Raw genomic sequence first — 22,148 nt, forward strand, 5'->3', positions numbered from 1 at the left:
AACCGCAGCAGTCAACGGGCTTTGCTTGGTATGTGGGAAAGGAGGGCGCAGAAGCCGAAAGACAATGGCTTACCATGGCTGCATGCATGCAAGCTGAATTCTGTTGCCCGGACCTGCGTCTGTGATCTCTAACACCAAAGCCACAGGCACTCAATATTAAGATGGAAAATGCGACCTTGTACTGAAATCACATGTGCTATGTAATGTGAATAGTGTTGTTCACCATGAAAGAGTATAAGCATTGTTCTGTAAAATGTATCATTTTATAAACTTCTCTCCTTTTTTTCAACCCTCCGTCCAGCAGTTGCAAATGTTTCAAGCCTCCCTCCTCCGTCCCGAAGGCTATCTCAGATAAGGCGTCGGCGTAGAAACAGGACGCGAGATGAGATGTTCACGGAAATAATGGAATGCACCCGCAATGAAAGAGCTCATTTCAATGAGTGGAAGGACACGGTATCTAAATTTAGGAAAGATGCCAGTGAACGTGAGGTCATGAGGGACGCTCAAGATGAGAGGTGGCAGGCTGCAACGCTGGGGCTGCTGCGTGATCAAACGGACATGCTCCGGCGTCTGGTGGAGCTTCAGGAACGGCAGCAGGATAACAGACTGCCGCTGCAGCCGCTGTATAACCTCCCTCCCCCCTCACCATGTTCCATATCCTCCTCACCCAGACGTGTAAGAACGCGGGGGGGGGGAGGCTCCGTGCACCCTCCCACTCCACCCCAGTGGACAGCCCAACCAAAAGGCTGTCATTATATTGAATTTGTTCAGTGGCCTTTTACTTCCCTCCTATCCTCCTCCCAAACCTCACCCAGATTACCTTGTTGGTTCTCTCCCTATGTTTATAATCACTTAATAAAGAATACGTGATTTTTAAACGACAGTGACTTTATTTCCTTTGAAAGCAAGCTGGGGGAACGGGGAGGGTGGGTTCCTTACAGAGAATGAGTCAATAAAGGGGGTGGGTTTTCATGAAGGAGAAACAAACAGAAATTTCACACTGTAGCCTGGCCAGTCATGAAACTGGTTTTCAAAGCTTCTCTGATGCACAGCGCTTCCTGGTGTGCTCTTCTAATCGCCCTGGTGTCTGGCTGCGCGTAATCAGCAGCCAGGCGATTTGCCTCAGCCTCCCACCCCGCCATAAAGGTCTCCCCCTTACTTTCACAGAGATTGTGGAGCACACAGCAAGCAGAAATAACAATGGGGAGATTGGTTTGGCTGAGGTCTGAGCAAGTCAGTAGCGATCGCCAGCGACCTTTTAAACGGCCAAATGCACATTCTACCACCATTCTGCACTTGCTCAGCCTGTAGTTGAACAGCTCCTGACTCCTGTCCAGGCTGCCTGTGTATGGCTTCATGAGCCATGGCATTAAGGGTTAGGCTGGGTCCCCAAGAATAACTATTGGCATTTCAACATCCCCAACGGTTATTTTCTGGTCCGGGAAGTAAGTCCCTTGCTGCAGCCCTTTAAACAGAGTAGTGTTCCTGAAGACGCGAGCATCATGAACCCTTTCCGGCCAGCCCACGTTGATGTTAGTGAAACGTCCCTTGTGATCCACAAGTGCTTGCAGCACCATTGGAAAGTACCCCTTGCGGTTTATGTACTGGGTACCCTGGTGCTCCGGTGCCAAGATAGGGATGTGGGTTCCATCTATCGCCCCACCACAGTTAGGGAATCCCATTGCAGCAAAGCCATCCACTATGACCTGCACATCTCCCAGAGTCACTACCTTTTGTAGCAGCACCTCAGTGATTGCTTTGGCTACTTGCATCACAGCAGCCCCCACAGTAGATTTGCCCACTCCAAATTGATTCCTGACTGACCGGTAGCTGTCTGGCATTGCAAGCTTCCACAGGGCTATCGCCACTCGCTTCTCAACTGTGAGGGCTGCTCTCATCTTGGTATTCTGGCGCTTCAGGGCAGGGGAAAGCAAGTCAGAAAGTTCCAAGAAAGTGCCCTTATGCACGCGAAAGTTTCACAGCCACTGGGAATTGTCCCACACCTGCAACACTATGCGGTCCCACCAGTCTGTGCTTGTTTCCCGGGCCCAGAATCGGCGTTCCACGGCTATAACCTGCCCCATTAACAGCATGATCTCCAAAGCACCGGGTCCCGCGGTTCGATAGAATTCCACGTCCATATCCTCATCACTCTCGCCGCCGCGCTGCCGTAGCCTACTCCTCGCCGCCTGGTTTTGCAGGTTCTGGTTCAGCATAAACTGCACGATAACGCGCGAGGTATTTACAATGTTCATGACTGCTGTCTTGAGCTGAGCGGGCTCCATGCTTGCCGTTGTATGGCGTCTGCACTGTTCACCCAGGAAAAAGGCGCGAAATGGTTGTCTGCCGTTGCTTCCCTGGAGAGGGGGGAGGATATACCCAGAACCACCCGCGACAATGTTTTTTGTCCCATCAGGCACTGGGATCTCAACCCAGAATTCCAATGGGCGGAGGAGACTGCGGGAACTATGGGATAACTATGGGATAGCTACCCACAGTGCAACGCTCCAGAAATCGACGCTAGCCCCAGTACACCACCGAATTAATGTGCTTAGTGTGGCCGCATACATTCGACTTTACACAATCTGTTTCCAAAATTCGAATTATATAAATTCGGATTAATCCCGTAGTGTAGACATACCCTTAGAGAAAGAAGGGAGTTGCTCTGCAATCTTGTAGACTGAAGCCACAACAGAACGTTTAGAATGAAAACAGCTTTTCTATAGGATGTTCGTCCATAAAACAATTACAAAGAAGAAAAAGGATATATGTATACAAATTATGTGTCTTGCATTTTTTAAAATTATTTTGCTAGAGAATGAGGGAAGCAGTCAATGGATAAATCTGTCTACAATGTCCCTAGTAGAAGATTAAAATTTCAAAAATGAATGCTCTACAATGACCCTAATAGAAAATTATAATTTCAGAAATAAATTGAATTATTGTGTAGCAAAATTCTTGTTTTTATGAAAATTCCCTAATGCAAATAGTTAGGATGTCACAAATCAAGGACTATGATTTCAGGTGAGAAATATGAAAATACAATGGGTAAAGACAGATGCCGTAATTAAAATAAAACAGGTACACAGAGGGTAAAATTACACAAGGAACTGCATAACCATATATTTACAGTGATTATGCAAATAGCAGCTAGTTACACATACACATAAAATAACCTGGTGTGCACAACTGCAGTTACTACTTATTGAAATCTACATATGCTATTATACACAAACTGTGGGTCTTCACATCTGGCAGAGTTTGTTTTTTCTGGCTTTCCTTGGAGCACCATTAAATGCAACTCTAAGCAAAAAAACAGCCTGGGGGGGGGGGGAGGGGGGAACAAAAAAACACCTTTTCCCCCGCCAATGGATTCTGGAGTGTTGGGGGCTGCAGGAAGCAGCAGCCAGCACATCCCTTGGCCCGCGCCGCATCCCGCAGCCCCCATTGGCCTGGAATGGCAAACCGATCGGCCAAACCTGTGGACGCTGCAGGTAAACAAACTGTCCCGGCCCACCAGCGGACTTCCCTGACGGGCCGCGTGCCAAAAGTTGCCCATCCCTGCTCTACCCTATTGCTTTCAGCAGTTGCTGGCTTTGATGGTAACAACTTGTCACTTCAGAGATGGCCTCCAATATCTAGGTCACAAAAGACCCTGTATTACTCTTCAAGAAATGTTATTTTCACAGTTATATCTGCCTTTTATCATCTAAAGAACATTGCTCTACTGGAACCTGATTGAGATATAGTTTCACATTTCCAGATTAGACTACTAAATTGTTGTACTTGCAAGTATTTCTGATCAGGCATTACAAAAAACTACGCATCTGAAACTTCAGAGAAAGTGGCACTGACTTCCTGTTACACTCTTACCAATACGTTGTTTAATTATTGCACAAGATTTTGAATGGACTTGACCTGTTCTTATCTTCTCTATATGATGCCTGAACACATTTTATAAGCAATTTATTTCTAGACTGAAGCAGTTTAAAAAAAAAAAAAAAAGTCTGCAACAAGTGCAAAAACACACACTTAACTGGAGTGGTGTTAGATATGCTGTCCTCCAAGAGGATTAATCAGTACATACCAAAAGAGTTTTGACATTCAGTTTGTCAGTCAGCAGCTGTGTTATCTATAGAGAACTGAAAACCTCAAATTAGGGAGAAGTTGTTTTAGCAACTTCAAAAAAATTATTTATTTAGAAATAGCATTCAGAATTAAAATCTAGAGAAAATATTGATGCTGAAAAGTTGGAAACAGGATAGGACAAATGACAGCATGAGCATTTTTTAAAACTACATATATTTCAACAGGTACTTACTAATTTGTTTTCCTGCATGTATATTCTTTGCAACTTCAGACATCCTTTAGCTATAATGATCATTCCTTCATCTGAGATCTTGTAACACTGGCCAAAATGAATGTCTTTCAGTTCTTTGCACTTTGAGCCCAGCTGCAAGTAAATAAATTAATATGTTAATACTTAAAGAAAAACAGCAAACATACAAGAATATGAACTTATTTGTAGCATGTTTTTGAAGCATATGCTCATCTGGAAAATACACTAGTATTATTCACAAACAAGAAAAAATTATTGTTGTGTTCCTATATAGTCTGATGCAATTGAAGAACCTCTAAGAAGGAGTTTACAACATTGCCTAGGAAAATCAGATTTCTGACAGGACAACTTTGAGCAGCCCAGGATGATTGTGCCCCACACCAATTCCAAACACATTTGTTTTAATATATAATTTTGTTGTAAATACCAGTTTAAAATATATCTTCATTATTTCTAATCCTCCTTAAGCTTTGAGAGGCATACCTAACAAGAATAAAAGCAGTCAGAATCAATGAACTTTCTCATTCATTCTGCAAGTTAGATACTCAAAGCTTAGTTCCAAATGGCAGCCAAGCCTTGAAAAACTCAGGCATAATAGCCAAAATTTATAATATAATGGCACATTTGAGATAAAATTACTTGTCAATTGATTAAATTAATAGCTAGGTGCCAAAGTAACCACTGAAGAGAAAATGGGGGGTTTATAGGCAGCAGTTGGGAAAACGAACAACTAACTGCAGACCTAGCAGCCAACTGTGCAACCAATGGCAAATAAAAACAACTTCCTGAAAGCAAAGATGACCTCAAAAAGTTCAGAGGTAACAGGCAGTTTTTCCAGAGCCCCTTCATTGACTGACCAGGAAACTTGGTTCAATATACTCCTCTACCCCAATATAACGCTGTCCTCGGGAGCCAAAAGATCTTACCGCATTATAGGTGAAACCGCGTTATATCGAACTTGCTTTGATCTGCCGGAGTGCGCAGCCCCGCCCCCCCGGAGTGCTGCTTTACCACTTTATATCCGAATTCATGTTACATCGGGTCGCATTATATCGGGGTAGAGATGTACTATCACACAGACCCTTGTAAAGAAAATTGAGAACCAACAGCTCCTGCTGACCATAAATAAATATATATGATCCTAAACTGATTTTCAGAGTAATCAGGTGAGTTGAAGAAAACTATTAAAATTTTAAAAAGAGTATTCTTATACCTATTTTTTCTTTTCATTTTAGTTTCCTTCATTGATGAAAAAGAGCCAAACAGTATTAAATAACCCAGATAATGTACTTGTATTTCCTGCATGAGAAGCCAAAAAACGCTCCCAGCGATTAGTTTGTTTTCTAAGAACACACATGGAAGAATCTGAACAAAACTCTTATTCATGTGTTTTAGAAACTCCTCAGATATGGAAGTAAAGAAGTTGTGCAGTCCCATTCAGGACTGCAGCTACAATGTGTTTATATATTTTATAGATATGCAGTAGTGCCTCTATTAAGGCTGAGATCAGTTTTTCCCCTTTAATAAGGATTCAACTTCTTTATTTCATACACACAATAAAGTACATCTTCCCCAAACTTCTAGTACTTTGAGCTATGGACAAAAAAAAGTTCTGGTGATTTTAAAATAAAATTTGTTATTTTTTTAAAATGTGAGAAACGTTGTTAAAGAGCTGGCTTGCTGTCCTTCAATTCAGTTAAATCATTAGCCGCATTCAGCCAGCGTATATATTTAAAAAACTAGGTTGTAATTAGGAAAGTTAACACCTGTAGCAAATTCTGGAAGTTTTATTATAAGTCTCCTGATATTTAATATTTTACTTAAAGCCCAAGCTTCTGGGGCTGAGAATTTCAGCTCTCATTTAGAAAACAAGTCCTAATCCCTTATAGTTACAGAGAAAAGCCTGAAAAAAATGTGACATGTATCCTGAAGGCTCAGAAAGCAAAAGGCCAATAAAAAGAACCTAAACATTTATTTTTTAGCTCATGAGTTAAGACAAACTAATGATTTTGTGTGGACTGATGCGTTAAACATCATTTGATGTTGGATATACTGTTTTAATTATTTCTTCTAATATTCCCCATTATTTTTCATGTACTAAAAATAGTCACCATTTACCATAATTTAAGATTAGACCAACATTACTCAATGAGATTTAAACTAATCTGGAGATGAGAAGAGACCAACAGTTCGGAGAACATCTTTGCGCAATTGTGAATTCCATTTGATTTCATGAACACCAAGTATACTTGTAACAGTCAGTGCAGATTAGAACCTCCATTATGTGGCAAAAAACAGACTGCATGAGAAGCTGAAATAGGGCCATCGACTTTGGACGGTCCTACCCTGCTGGTATAATGAGGGCTGGTGGCTAAGCCACTGACTTTTAAAGACTCTCTCTGCCAGCACTCTCACTTCCAGGGCTGGAGCACAGAAGAAAAACAGCGTAAGGAAAGAAGCAAGTAAAGGTTCACAGACTGATATTTAAAGAAAGATGCTTTCTGCACCAGGGAACCATACCATCTCCAAAAAGAGAAGATACACTGGAAGAGTGAGGGCTTGGACTCCTCCCAGGACAATAATCAAAACCCCCATGAACACTCAGGAGTGCTGAGGACTCTAAGAAGGAATCACATATAGGTTTTTGTTCTTTTGCCTATATCTGTAGGTCTCCTGTGCTGTAGAAGTATGAAGTGCAAATGTTTTCTTTTCCAAGTGCCTTCTTTTCCAAGACTTGGCAGAACTCCTCCTCTTGCTGGGCACTCCCCAATCTACTGTGTTTGATGCCCACCTCATTGGGCCCTGTGGGCTTTTTTAACGCTCCTAAGTCTGAACAGAGTCCAGGCACCACCCCTGGCTTAGGGCCTCTAGGCACACTCAGGTTACAGATCCTCTGCATAGCACCTCCTTCCGAGAATGGAGACTCTGCAGTCCAAATGCTTAGGTTACAGGACCAGTGTTGACCACTCCAGCTCTCCCCACTGTACTTAAGCACATCCTCTCCCAGCAATATAGGCACTTCTGGGTTTACAATTTAATGCTTCCAGGTCACACAATAGTGAAAGTCAGCAAGGACACAGATTTTGCACTGTAGTCTAAGAATATCAGTAGCTTTACTTAGGTAGCATGAGAAATACATGAAGCTGCACAAAACCACACACACACACACACACACACACACTCATGCATGTCCCAGCCTCAGGTTCCTCACCACTCTGGAGAGTTCTTTGGGCTTGGTGAAGAGTCCCCTGGGGCATCCATGGCCTTTCTCCAGCAACTCATGGCTTCTCTTCAGAATCACGAAGCTTTCTAGGTCAGTTAGCTTTCTCTGACCTTGGCTGTCCTGCAGTTAAACCAGACCTCTTCTGCTGCCAGGGAAAATATGCTCATCTCTTCCTCTCTCCTGCCAATAGCTTCTTGAAGGTCTCTGAAAGTCTCTCAAGTTTATATATTCACCCACCAACTCCAGGTTGTTTCTTTGTGCTGCTCCTGGAGATTTTCCACTCTCTTTGTTCACTATCCCCCTTCAGGGAAACTTGATCAACTACAGGTTTCAGAGTGGTAGGTATGTTAGTCTGTATCAGCAAAAACGATGAGGAGTCCTTTTGGCACCTTAGAGACTAACAAATTTATTTGGGCATAAGCTTTCATGGGCTAGATGTATGGAGTGGAAAATACAAGAGCAGGTATAAATACATGAAAGGATGGGAGTTGCCTTACCAAGTGTGAGGTCAGTCTAACAAGACAATTCAATTAACAGCAGGATACCAAGGGAGGAAAAATAACTTTATATTCATGTAATGTTTAAGAAAAGTTTTATAAATATGTTCCAGTAGTTCATGGATTAGGGACCCAATCTTATGGGGTTCCACAGGCTTCTGTATAGATTATTTAGGTTAATCTTTCTATCTACCCAATGGGGCTCAGTCTAGAAGATACCATCAGAGATGCTTAGTTTTGCAGTTCTCAAACTGTGGATTTGTGTCTCCAGAGGAAAATGCTTGTTAACAGCAAAAATGTTTTTAAATAAATAAATATACAGAGGTGAGAAATAACAGACCTCAGCTCAATGTCCCTCTGCAAATTTGTGTACACAGAGTCAATCCCTGACCTCTCTCTAAAAGTGCAAAGTTTCAAAAAGTTCAATGAATATAAGATTGTTGGGGGCAGAATAGATCTGGACAAGGAGAAGAAGTCTGGAGATAAATGTGAGAAGCGAGGGACATATGCTTGTTTTGTTAAAACATTATATGTTTGCTGTTGCAGAAAAAAAATCCAGAATACACAACGTTTGTGTTTTGGTTAAATAAAACAATTTAAATGTCTAAATTCTAAATTAAATTAATGGAGATATCCTAGAACCGGAAGGGACCTTGAAAGGTCATTGAGTCCAGCCCCCTGCCTTCACTAGCAGGACCAAGTACTGATTTTTGTCCCAGATCCCTAAGTGGCCCCCTCAGGGATTGAACTCACAACCCTGGGTTTAACAGGCCAATGCTCAAACCACTGAGCTATCCCTCCCCCCCACTTTCTGTCTGGTGATGTTCTCCTCCTAATACAGGATGCCAAGAAAATCCTCCAAATATTAACGATTAACCCATTGAATTGGAGATAGTTCACCTCCCAATGACTTCATAAATATTGGCTTCAATTACCTTTGGTAAATGAAATAACCAAACAATCATTCATTTTCTGATATACTGTAGCTGTAAAACTAATCTGAAAAGTTTTCAAAATAAATCACTGTTTAAAAATGTATAGTGTATACCTTCTAAAAATGAAACCTACGTCTATCTCTGAGTTGTAAAGAATATGTATTAAGGTTATAACAACCAACAAGAACGCACTTTTATGTAGAAAGCCATGATTAAATCAAGTCTTCCTGACTAGTGATTTAAATCATGATTTAAGTCAAATCCACCCTGGATACCACTCAAGAAAGATCTTGGAGTCCTTGTGGATAGTTCTCGGAAAACATTCACTCCATGTGCAGCGGCAGTCAAAAAGCAAACAGAATGTTGGGAATCATTAACAAAGGGATAGATGATAGTAAGACAGAAAATATATTGCCTCTGTATAAATCTATGGTATGCCCACATCTTTAATACTGTGTGCAGATGTCATCCCATCTCAAAAAAGATGTAGTGAAATTGGAAAAGGTTCAGAAAAGGGCACAAAAATTATTAGGGGTATGGAACAGCTTTCGTATGAGGAAAGTAATAAGACAGACTTTTCAGCTTGGAAAAGATATGACGGGGGGTATGATAGAGGTCTATAAAATTATGACTGGTGTGGAGAAATTAAATAAGGAAGTGTTGTTTACTCCTTCTCATAACACAAGAACGAGGGGTCACCAAATGAAATAGGCAGCAGGTTTAAAACAAACAAAAGGAAGTATTTCTTCACACAATGCACAGTCAACCTGTGGAACTCCATCTTCATACAGCTGAAAAGGACTAGCCTGATTTAAGAAGAAAGTCTGTCATCACGACCTAATATCGCTGCAAAAAAGACAGCATAAACTTTGGTATCTTTGACAAAAATTTAAGGTTACCTGTTTGAGTCCTTGATCAGTGAGCCTGTCTTGATTGCCTACATGTACTTTCTGAAGTAGAGGACATTGGGAGGCAACTGCAATGATAGATGTGTCCGAAAGTTGTTTACATCTGTAGGCAGTATACCTTAGAAGTCCAGGACATTTAAATGCTAGCACACACACTCCTGTATCAGACACATTGCGACAATCAGAAATATTGATTTCAGATATGTTCTGGCTTCTTGATGCAATTTTTTCCAGTAATTCATCAGTGACCTGTCAACAAAATTCAAATTCTCAATTTAATATTCTCATAGTCATCTGATAGTTTAGATTAAAAACATGTATAGAGAGAGTAATGAAGGAGATATCATATGTGAATGTACGAGTACTATGACTTGACAGCAGGAAGCATTTGCCCAAAGGAGGGGAGGAAAAAGTTTTGTTTAACAGATTCCAAGCATGGATTACTGTAAACAACTTGACAGTTACCTTTGTACAAGTCCTGTCCCAATCCCTGATGACAATTAAAGCTATAGCTTTAAACGGCCTGCTCACACCCTCAACAGGGGAGCACTGTCTTTCATGGGGAAAAAAAAATAAGGACTTGTCTGCACTTGAAACACTACAGCTGCACCACTGTAACTCTTCAGCATAGACACTCAGTCCAGCAATGGGAGGGGTGCTCCCATCAGTACAGTTAATCCACCTCCCCAAGAGGTGGTGGCTAGGTCAATGGAAGAATTCTTCTGATGACCTACTATGGTCGGGGGGGGAGGGGAGGGGCGCAAGTGGGGCAATTTGCCCCAGGCCTCAGTCCCCGCAGGGGCCCCCCACGAGAATATAGTATTGCAACTTTTTTTTTTAAATGGAAGGGGCCCCCAAAATTGCTTTGCCCCAGGCCCCATGAATCCTCTGGGCAGCCCTGACCATGGTCTACATTGGTGGTTAGGTCATCTTAACTACCTTGCTCAGGGGTTGGGATTTTTCACACCCGTGTGACATAGCTTAACTTCTGAGTGTAGACCTGGTCTTAATCTCACTCCTGTTGTGGTACTTTTCTATGAACACAATAGAGAGCTATTGTGCTCGTGCTTCTTGGAATTACTCGATATTGCTCTTCACTGAAGAAGCTATGTATTGGATAGCTTTTGGCAACCATCTAATAGCTGTTACCGACTCAATATTACAGTGATGTCAGTGGTACCCGGTTTTTCAATGACCGCAGCAGCTTGGAGTCTGATAACTGGAAATCCAATATGTTGACGGGGAAAAAACAATAATAGAAAGACTCTTAAAAATAATGTTCTCATTTAAAAAAAAAAAAAAAAATAGAAAATTTGATTTTTTAAAAATATCAGTTAGCCCACACTCAGTCATCATTAACCAGGAATTGCTATGCACTGCCTTTCACAGCAGTTCCTTAGTAACAGCACTCATCTCCTTGACATCTAGACACATTTCATCAATTGAAACCAATAATATATTAGCATAACATAAATCTTTTAAAGTAGAAACAGCAAAATTCCAGCTGTTTAAGCCTATGAATCAATTAAAAGCTTTACCAAGCAGATGGACAGAGTACAGTACAAAACCAGTCCTTTCAAATGAACAGACAGAAAATCCCTAACAGCAAGAAAGAAAAGTTTATTTTTAAAAATAGAGGCAAAGCAAACCAAACCAAGCTAAATTGACAAAATTGCTCATCACTCAACACTTACATTGGATGAGATTTTGGTTTTGCTATGGGCAGATGAAAATAAAAAATTTGCCTCCATTTCTTGCACAGTACAGGAATAAACAATCTGTAAAATAGTGACTTCTAAAAATCATTTAAAAAAAAAAAGCAAGCAAGAAAAACACACCCATAAGGATGCGTATTTAAAAAAAAACTGGTTTAGTAACATATTAAATAATCAGCCAAGTGGACTAATGGTCAAGTATCATAACTGGAAACTCGACAAGTAGCCCCCTACATCAGACCATCAGAACAATACCTCCACTTTAGACTGAGGTCAGGGCTTAACCTTACTTCTTATAAAGCAAGGATGGGCAAACTACGGCCTGCGGGCCGAGGCATTTTAAGCCAACCCGCCAGGTACCGCTGGGGAGTGGGATCTGTGGCTCAGTCCTGTTACACAACATAAGGAATCTAAGGGAGGAGCAAGATGGACTTTATGCTCCGTCTAGAATTCACAAATTTAATTCTGGACTTGGTTCACCTAGGGGACACACTGAGACTCCATGTTTAAGTGGTGCACCCTCTACTGATGAAGAGGGTCATAAAAAACAAAAAACAAAAAACCACACCCACAGATATGCCTCTCCCTAAGATTATGCTGAACCAAGTACCAACTGGACAAAGATCACAAAAACTAAGTCTAGTAGCAACCAATTCTCAACAAAGGCAGGCCTCTCATCCAGGATGAGCCATTAAACAGTGATAGTCCATGCAACAAATAAATGACAGGTAACACACCGCTTGTTTTAAATAGAGAACACCTTCATTCTGTTTTAACAACAGACTTCAAAGTAAAGCAAAAGTGCATTTAGAAAAGCTAAATTAAGACGTAATTCAGTCACCTTCTGCTTCTAGCATGAAAAGTAAAGTTGAAAAGTGAAGGAACAAAGATCACCAACTACCAGCATGTACTTCACAATTTTGATTTTAGTTTTTACAAATTTTGAATTGTCCAAATGTACTCAATTTTTCACAATTATGTCTTCATACCTGCTGACGATTACTGAGATCCAGCTGCTTCCAGAACTGGAAGTCTAAACAGAGGTCACGCCAGTATTTACAAACTAACGATGCTGAAAGGCAGCGCTCATTCAAGGATAAATTGGAAAATATCTGTTAAAAAAAACAAAAAACAAAAAAACAAAGAAACTTGTCAGATATGGTAACCATATATGAGACACAGAATTAAATGCTTTCCTTATTAGTTGATCATAAAAACCTGTGTATAAGACAGACAGAAAAATATTCATATCGTTGTAATTGCCATTTGTTTCAATTCTTTGTCCCAGACTTGTTCAGTCAAGGATGAAAAATGGGACTAACAAAACAGCTTTGTTGAGATATTTATCTCAGTCATATAAACCACATAGTATAAAGCATGGATTCTACTTAAACATTTAGTTCATGCACAGTGTTACTCTGATGTTCTGCATGTGCCTGAGACATGGCACACCTTTTAAACAAGTGCTTTATTAACTGAAACACATGTTCATTAATTTTTTAAAAAGCATCCTCAGAGATCACACACAGGGATAGCCCAGAGGTTCAGCAACACAAATCACTGCAATGCAAGGGATTCAAGTGCAGGATTAGCAGTTATCCTTATCCCAACTCCAGAGGCTTTGAATGCTACAGAGACACCATGATCTGCAAAGATGGAATGATCTGTGTCACTCTACAGAGGGAATATAGGAGCAGAGGTGTTGTGAAAGAAGTTACACCCTGTCCTCTTTCAGAGGTTTGGCTGTAATGCAAAAAAAGAAGGTTATGATAAAAGATAAGATGGAAGAAAAAATGCCAAAAGCTTTCATGACATTTGGAGACAATGAGTGGGAGATGAAAAGTCAGCCAAAAGTCATTGGCCCAGAATGAAGTGAAAGAAGTTGCTACCAGAGCTTTAGGGAAAAGGTGCACAGGTATACAATTACTACTAAGGCCTTGGCTACACTTGCCGATGTACAGCGCTGCGAGTTAAACCTGACTTCGTGCAGCTGAGTAGGGAAAGCGCTGCACTCTGTCCACACTGACAGCTGCCCAGCGCACTGTCGTGGCCACATTTGCGGCAATTGCAGCGCTATTGGGAGCGGTGCATTATGGGCAGCTATCCCACAGAGCACCTTTTCCCATTCTGGCGCCGTGGGTTGTGGGAAGGGGGCGTGGGTGCGGGGGATTCTGGGTCCTGTCCCAATGCCCCGTGATGCATCGCTTCGCATCCCAGAAATCCCTTTGTTTCCGTCCACCTTTGGCGCCATCTTTCAACGGTTTCAGAGTGCAGCGTGATCTGTCTGCGGGAAATGGAGTCCGAACTGCTGAGGCGTATGCTGACGAGTCTCGCCAGCACGTCACGTTTGGCTGTCGAACTATTCCTTAAGATCCAAAGTGACAGTGAGAGCGAGGGTGAGGAGTCCGACGATGCTATCGAGCCGCGTAACGCTTACGACACGAAATTGCTTGTGGCATTCACGGACATGCTCAGCACCGTGGAATGCCGCTTTTGGGCTCGGGAAACAAGCACCGAGTGGTGGGATCACATCGTCAAGGAAGTCTGGGATGACGAGCAGTGGCTGCAGAACTTTCGGATGAGAAAAGCCACTTTCATGGGACTGTGTGAGGAGCTCGCCCCCACCCTGCGGCGCAAGGACACGAGATTGAGAGCTGCCCTGCCAGTGGAGAAGCGGGTTGCTATTGCAATCTGGAAGCTGGCAACTCCAGACAGCTACCGGTCGGTTGCAAACCAGTTTGGAGTGGGAAAGTCGACCGTTGGAATCGTGTTGATGCAAGTTTGCAAGGCCATTAATCGCATCCTACTCAGAAGAACCGTGACTCTGGGTAACGTGCAGGAAATAGTGGATGGCTTTGCACAAATGGGGTTCCCTAACTGTGGAGGGGCGATAGATGGGACACACATTCCTATTCTGGCACCACCCCACCTAGGATCCGAGTACGTTAATCGGAAGGGGTATTTCTCTATGGTTCTCCAGGCGCTTGTGGATCACCGTGGGCGTTTCATTGACATTAACACAGGCTGGCCCGGAAAGGTGCATGACGCTCGCATCTTTCGGAACACTTGGCTGTTCAGGAAGATGCAGGCCGGGACTTTTTTCCCCAGAGCGGAAGATCATGGTAGGGGAAGTTGAAATGCCCATTGTGATCCTTGGAGATCCCGCTTACCCGTTAATGCCGTGGCTCATGAAACCCTACACAGGGAGACTTGACAGCAGCAAGGAACGGTTCAACTACAGGCTGAGCCGGTGCCGAATGACTGTGGAGTGTGCCTTTGGCCGTTTAAAGGGCCGCTGGCGATCTCTGTATGGGAAGCTGGACTTGGCTGAAAACAGCATTCCCGCGGTTATATCTGCGTGCTGTGCCCTCCATAATATTTGTGAAGGGAAGGGTGAAAGCTTCACTCAGGCATGGACCTCCGAGGTTCAACACCTGGAGGCTGAATTTGCACAGCCAGAGAGCAGGGCTATTACAGGGGGCCAGCGCGGGGCTGCAAGGATTAGGGATGCCTTGAGGGAGCAATTTGAGGCTGAAAACCAGCAGTGATATCTGGTGCCCTGCACAGGAGTGAAGTGCAGTAGTTCCAATCTTTAGGAATCAGTGTCTGCTTAGCAGACAAGCAGACTTGCAGTGCCTGTTTATTTCCTGGGCTAAGGAGTCTTTTACTTTATGCAATAATAAAGAATGTTTTCAAAGCCAAAGAATCCATTTATTGAAAAGAAACAAGGGGGTGGAGTGGGGAACAGTACAATCACAGATTTGCATATGTCCTGTCTGGTGTGCTGTGCAGTGAGTGCTGCACTTCAGGATAGCTATACTGCATGGTGATGGGGGTTGAGTGCAGAGGGTACGGATCGTGGTTTTCAGGGCTGGGTGGCGAAGATACTGGTGTTGGAGGCAGCGGGTGGCGTGAAGAACACGGAAGTTGGGGAAAGTGGGTTGGAGGTGACAGTGGGGCACAACGGAAAGAGTTTTGGGACAAGAGCTGTAGGGGGGGGTGGCGTTTGTGGTACTGCTCCTCTTTCTGCATGGCTACCAGCTCCTGGATAGCATCTGCTTGGCGCTCCAGGATGCTTATGAGCCTATCAGTGCTTTGCTGCCGGTGCGCGGTGCTTTGCCGCCGGTGCGCTGCGTTTTCCTGGCGGATCCTGCTTTCTCTCTCCCTCCAGTCCTGTGCTTTCTCATTCTCTTTAATAGATTGCCGCATCACTCCTTGCAGCATGTCTTCTTTGCTTTTTCGCGGTCTCTTCCTGAGTCTTTGCAGTCTCTGAGCAGGCGATAAGAGGGACGGCTGAGGTCTCAAGGTTGATGCAGCTGTATAGGCAAAATGCAACATTTAACAGAGGCAGCATTGTTCATACCAGACAGAGTAATGATCCCCCCCACACTTAAGGAGTAGAAAACACACAGGGTCTACACAATAGCATAATTTCCCCGTCCGAAACAGAGCACACATATCCCACGGGAGCCTCACAATGGTGAGTAAAGGGGACTGATTGTTTCAGGGCTGCACTGTCCTCTGGGTTTCTGTGCCTTGGGGAGAGCCAACAGCTTCAGGGGGCACCTACACTTAACACTGTCCCAACATTTTCCACAGGAGTTCGTCCTGGATGATATCTCGCTGCTGAGGGTGACCTGGGAAGCAAGGGAGGGTATTCTACTGCAATGCGGCTTCCGCCCTGGCCCATATGCAGCTTGCCTGTGTGCAGCAATGGTCCCCCCTCCCCTCGCGGCACAGTGGCGCGGACATGTTAGCCTGGCTGGGACAAGGACCACGGCGGCTCTCCCGATAAACCTGCGCAAACGCATTGCACACGTTCTGGATGAGACATTCGAGGAGACTACCGAGGCCGATTACCGCGATGTGATAAACCACATCAATGCACTATTCCGCATCTAGGCATGCATGCTTAACCCTCCTCTCCCAAATAGCCCGCACCGAAAAAATCACTTCCCGAAAAAAAAAACTGCTTACCGGGATCCTGCTCTTCTGTTTGTCCTCCACCAAGTACCGGCCGCTGCGACTGGCTACCTTCCTCCTGGCTCGAGAAGAGCTCCTGGCTGCATGGCTGCAGGGATTCCGGGGTGTCTCCATCAGGCCCACCACCATCACTCCCGTTTTCCTCCTCCTCTTCCTCCTCCCCCCCCCCCACACCGGCTCTGAAGTGTCCATGGTGGTGCTCGGAGTGGAGGTGGGGTTAACCCCAAGTATCGCATCCAGCTCTTTGTAGAATCGGCAGGTCGCGGGGGGAGCACCCGAGCGGCCATTTGCATCGCGGGCTTTGCGGTAGGCACTCCGCAGCTCCTTCACTTTAATCCTGCACTGCAGGGGGTCCCGGTCATGGCCCCTTTCCATCATGTCCTTTGATACCTTCCCGAAGGTATCGTAATTCCTACGGCTGGAGCGCAGCTGGGACTGTACAGCTTCCTCCCCCCAAACACTGATGAGGTCCAGCAACTCGCCATTGCTCCATGCTGGGGCTCGCTTGGCGCGTGGAGGCATGGTTACCTGGAAAGATTCGCTGATAGCACTCCACGCCATGCCGGGCTGAGCAAACAGGAAGGGGATTTTTAAAATTCCCGGGGAATGTAAAGGGTCGGTCACATGGTTGGTTACCTGAGGCCAGGGCAGTAGAGTTTGAACTGATGACCAGAGTGGCTAGAACAGGCATTGTGGGATACTGCCAAATAATTCTGGAGGCCATTCACAGCGCATTGGGCGGCCACACTGGCGCCGCAGCGCTGCAGCGGCAGCGCTGCACTCGCTATTCCTCTCGGAGAGGTGGAGTACATGCAGCGCTGCAACCACGGAGATACAGTGCTGCAAATGCCTTGCCAGTGTGGACGGGGAGTGAGTTACAGCGCTGGGGGCGGCTTTACAGCGCTGCAACTCGCAAGTGTAGCCAAGGCCCAAGTTGCTAGCCCTGCTGCTGTTGCCAGACAAGGCCCCTCCAGCCTATGTCCTGGTGATGCTGCCACCTAGGAATAATAATTTGCTGTTGCTACTATTTACTCCTAGGGAACTCCACAATAAGTTTAAAAGAAAGTAATGAAAGAGACACAATGGTGGAAAGCTCAGAGACAGTAAATCCTTTATAGCAGTGTTTTCAAAATTCGGGTTGCAACCCAGTACTGGGTCGCGTCATGTAAGGCACTGGGTCGCTCTGGTCAGCACCACTGACCGGAATGTCGGAAACCGGCCAATGAGAGCTGAGGGGAGAGGGGGCAGTGCCTTTGGGCGAGAGCCATGCAGAGCCGCTTGCACGCCTCCGCCTAGGAGCCAGACCTGCTGCTGGCCGCTTCAGGCACATCGCGGTCCGCGGTGCCAGGACAGGCAGGAAGCCTGCCTCTGCACCCCGGCTGCGCCACTGACCGGGAGCTGCCGGAGGTAAGTCCGCGCCCCGACCCTGCGCTCCAACCCCCTGCCCCAGCCCTCAGGCCCCCCTCCCCCAAATCCCGGAGCCTCTCCTGCACCCCAAAGCCCTCATCCCCAGCCCCACCCCAGAGCCTGCACCCCCAGCCCAGAGCCCTAACCCTCCCACACTCTGAGCCCCTGCCCCAGCCCTGAGCCCCCCCCAAAACCCAGAGCCCCTCCTGCACCCCAAACCCCTCATCTCCAGCTCCAATAGGTCGCAAGCATCAACAATTTTCTTCAACTGGGTCCCTAGAAAAAAAAGTTTGAAAACCACTGGTCTAGCCTGAACAAAACAACTTTGGTATACTCCCCTGAGCCATCAGTTTACCCATAAACAAACCTTGAACCATTGTTATTTCCCAACACACGCTCAAGTAAGGGTTCTGATGCCTGGATCCAAAACCTGCATCCGCTCCACTGGGACTTCATCTTTTCGTGACTGATCATGCTGGGGGCTCTGCCTCTCTCCAGCACTCTGGAGCCTCAGCTACCACAACCACCTGGGAACCCCAACCAGTTCAAACTTCACAGAGTGGTGAGAAACCAGCTCTCTCTCTCGGTATAGCCTTCTAACCCTGATTTGTGTGATCAGTTATAGTTTTAAGTTAGATTTAATATTATAACTGTTTTGTTTGTTTGGCTCCCCTATGGTTACCACCTGGCAATAAATAACTTCCATGGTTACGCTGGGGGGGGGGGGGGGTCACACGCGCGCTCTCTCTCGCTCTGCAGCAACGCTCCTCGTTCCTAAACTAAAGATCCCTGCAGCGCCCAAAAATCCTGTGGGGTTTGCTCATCAACTGTGTTACTACCAGAACAATTGTAACATGAAAGTGGGGATAGGGATGTGCTGAACCTGGGACATATGAGGGTGGCAGCTTGGAAAGTGCTGCTCGACCCAGCCTGCTGAGTCCAGGGACATAGAAGGGGTCACCTTGGAAGTGCTGATTAACCCGGTCCTCTCAGATGCGCTCTGTTAATGTGTGTGTTCGTCTGATTCTGGGGCTGGAAAAACCCAGCCCTGGGGAACCTAGGTCCTGCAGGATAGCTCCACTGGGCGGGAACTTGTAGCAGGGAGAAGTAGAGCTCCGCATGACAACACAAGTGACACAAGCAGTACATCGATAGAATAACACCCTCCCACCCCACCCCCAGAGAAGTAACCCTAATAAATGAGCATACACCAAATATTGGGCAAATCTGGTAACAACATGGACAGAAAAATATTTTCTCTAAAACACTTTTCACAGGAAAAAGTTATGAAAAAAAGCAAATCTATTCAGCTCTCAGGTACCTCAAAGAAGGGAGCACAACTGAAGTCAGTGTTAGATAAATTTCATAGCACTGATAGTATAGTGCTTTTCATCTTTAAAGTTCATTATGAACACAAAACTGTATTAACACTGAACACAGGATATAGGCATGGTCCCATGTGTACTCGGTAGGACAAGGGCTCAAATTCAGTAATAAACAAAATATTACTGTGTAATTTAGTGATTCTATCCCGTCTTCTCCTCCCTCACTTACTACTACCAGTGGCGGATTAATAATTTTCCCGCCCCTAGGCCGGGAAATAATTGCCGCCCTGGCCCCGCCCCGACTCCGCCCTTTTCCCGCCCCCATTCCAACCCCCTCCCCAAAGTCCCTGCCCCAACTCCGCCCCCTCCCTTCCCCTATTGGATCCCTTCCCCAAAGCCCCGGCCCCGCCTCTTCCCCCAGCATGCAGCGTTCCCCCTCCTCCCCCCCTGCCCCGCGAAACAGCTGTTTCGCGGCGCAAGCGCTGGGAGGGGAGAGAAACAGGACACGGCGGCGCGCTTGCAGAGGAGGCGGAGGTGAGCTGGAGCAGGGGGACGGGGCGCGGAGGGGAGCTTCCGCCCCTGCAAATTTGCCGCCCTAGGCCTAGGCCTTGTCAGCCTAGGCAATAATACGGCACTGACTACTACAGCTCATAATGAGCATGTTCAACTGAGAAATTCATCAATTATATTCAACAATGATTATTTTTGATCACATTATTCATTGTGCTCTCCAGGCAGCTCCATAAGTCTTGGCTGTTGTCAGGGCCGGCTCCAGGCACCAGCCGAGCAAGCTGGTGCTTGGGGCATCAGCTTGTAGGAGGCGGCATGCCGCCCAATCCTAGGGCGGCACGGCCGCGCATTGTCGTTGTTGTTCCGCTCCGGCCGCCCTGTAGGGGGCAGCGGCGTGGAAGACGGGAGCGCCGTGCAGGGCAGCCCGCCTCCTTCCCTCCCCGCCGACCGGAGCGGTGCGGAGCCCTCCCGGCAGGGGGCACGGCGGGAGGGGCCGCGTGGCAGCGCCCTGCTGAAGCCCTGGCCGCCCCCCTTCTCTCTCTCCCCCCCGCTAGCCGGGGCACATCTGCCGCGCAGGGAGTCCCCCTGAACCCTGGCTCCGGCCGTGCCGCAGGTTTTTTATTTTTTTTTGCTGGGGCGGCCAGAAAGCCAGAGCCAGCCCTGGCTGTTGTAATGTTGTTCAGTCAGTCCATCTCAGAACCTACTTCCCTACCATGCATGACAGGGAAAGGAGGCTGGTAGCCAGCCTCCAACAGCTCATCTCTTCATCCTTTGGCTCTGCACTGTTCACCAGGCAGCCCAAGTACCCAGCCTGCCCTTCTGGTTCCCCACCCTGCACTGGCTGCAAGCTTGACTCCCTGACCCACAATTGTCTGGCTCTACAAATCAGCTCAGGAACACAGACGACAATCCAATTAACCCCCAACCAATTTTAGGAAAAGCTTTGGAGAGCAAGAGGCAGCTACAGGCCGACTCCGGCATGGCAGAGACAGAAGGCACCTGACCACAGCAAAATGGCACAGCATTTTTGCCGTGGGAGGTGTTCCACAACATCTTGGGAAAAGTCCATGGGCGCTTCCAAACAAAGTGAATGAGAGTTCACATCTCTCAACTATTTTTTCATGCTGACTGCATGAAAATCAGGCAGGTGATACTTTACAGCGTTCAAATATTTAAGGTTGCCCCTTATAAGTCTGCCACCAAAACTTAACGTTGATTCATACAGCATCTGAACCAGTCCCACCTTTTCTTTCCTGTTGCCAGTCTATTTCTTTCCCTTCACAAAAATGCCTCCTCTCTCCTCCCAATCCCTCGGTCATTTTTCCTATGATGTGTTCTCCCATGCTGTTCTATACCATTGTGCAGCAATTTAAATTGAGACACTTACTGAACTCTTTGTTAAATTCATCTTTATAGCACACAGCATGCTTACAACAGAACACTGATAAGTTAGTTTTTAATGACAAGTGCAAAAGCCCAAGCCATCAATTTCTGCAGAATTTAAGATGTTAAAAAAGGTTTCTAGACATTATGTTTGCAAAGATAACCTTCAAAACATGAACCAAAACATCATCCTGACAGTAAGGGTTCGTCTTCACTACCTGCCGTATCGGCGGGTAGCAATTGATTTATCCAGGATCGATATATCACGTCTCATTAAGACGCGATATATCGATCCCCGAACGCGCTCACTGTCGACTCTGGAACTCCACCAGAGCGAGCGGCGGTAGTGCAGTCGACGGGGGAGCCGCCGCCGTCGATCCCACGCCGTGTGGACCCCAGGTAATTCGATCTTAGATACTTCGACTTCAGCTACGCTATTCACATAGCTGAAGTTGCGTATCTTAGATCGATCCTCCCCCCAGTGTAGACCAGCCCTAACAGTGCCTCCGATGCTACTCCTAGCTTCACCCAGCAGCAGCATGGTGAGGTTAACAAGACCAGTCAGTTTCAGACTTTTTTTTTTTTTTTTTTAAATACTATGGGCAGCAGTGAACTTTCCAAAAAACACCACCAAGTCAGTTTCATGCTTGGAAAAATTCGTATGCAACTGTAGAAAAAAAATGGAATTAATTATAGGAAAAGACTAAGGACAACTGCTGGGAGAGAATAATCCTAACTTATTTTCTAGCTACCTCCTTACAGGAGCCAGGAGGCTACAAAGTTAAGAAGAAGATATGTAAAGGTCTTTCCCAGAGCTAGAGAGGGGTAGAGCTTCAAGTTTGTCAGATGCCTACTAGCTAAAGGAAAATATTTAAGATGGAGCCCCAAGCAAGGTCCAGAGAGAGCACCTGTAATGGGGGTAT

General features: G+C 45.7%; 1 protein-coding gene across 1 annotated transcript in view; it reads right to left on the minus strand.

The window, feature by feature from the left end:
- Positions 1-22,148, minus strand: part of FBXL17 (F-box and leucine rich repeat protein 17) — a 470,061-nt gene that overhangs the window by 441,187 nt on the left and 6,726 nt on the right. Inside the window, exons 3-5 of the mRNA XM_065406296.1 lie at positions 12,607-12,729; positions 9,894-10,151; positions 4,322-4,453 (exon numbers count right to left, since the gene is read on the minus strand). Coding sequence (XP_065262368.1) covers positions 4,322-4,453; positions 9,894-10,151; positions 12,607-12,729 — 513 coding nt within the window. The remainder of the gene's footprint in view (positions 1-4,321; positions 4,454-9,893; positions 10,152-12,606; positions 12,730-22,148) is intronic.

Source organism: Emys orbicularis, chromosome 6 (assembly GCF_028017835.1).
Source record: "Emys orbicularis isolate rEmyOrb1 chromosome 6, rEmyOrb1.hap1, whole genome shotgun sequence".
NCBI lineage: Eukaryota > Metazoa > Chordata > Testudines > Emydidae > Emys > Emys orbicularis.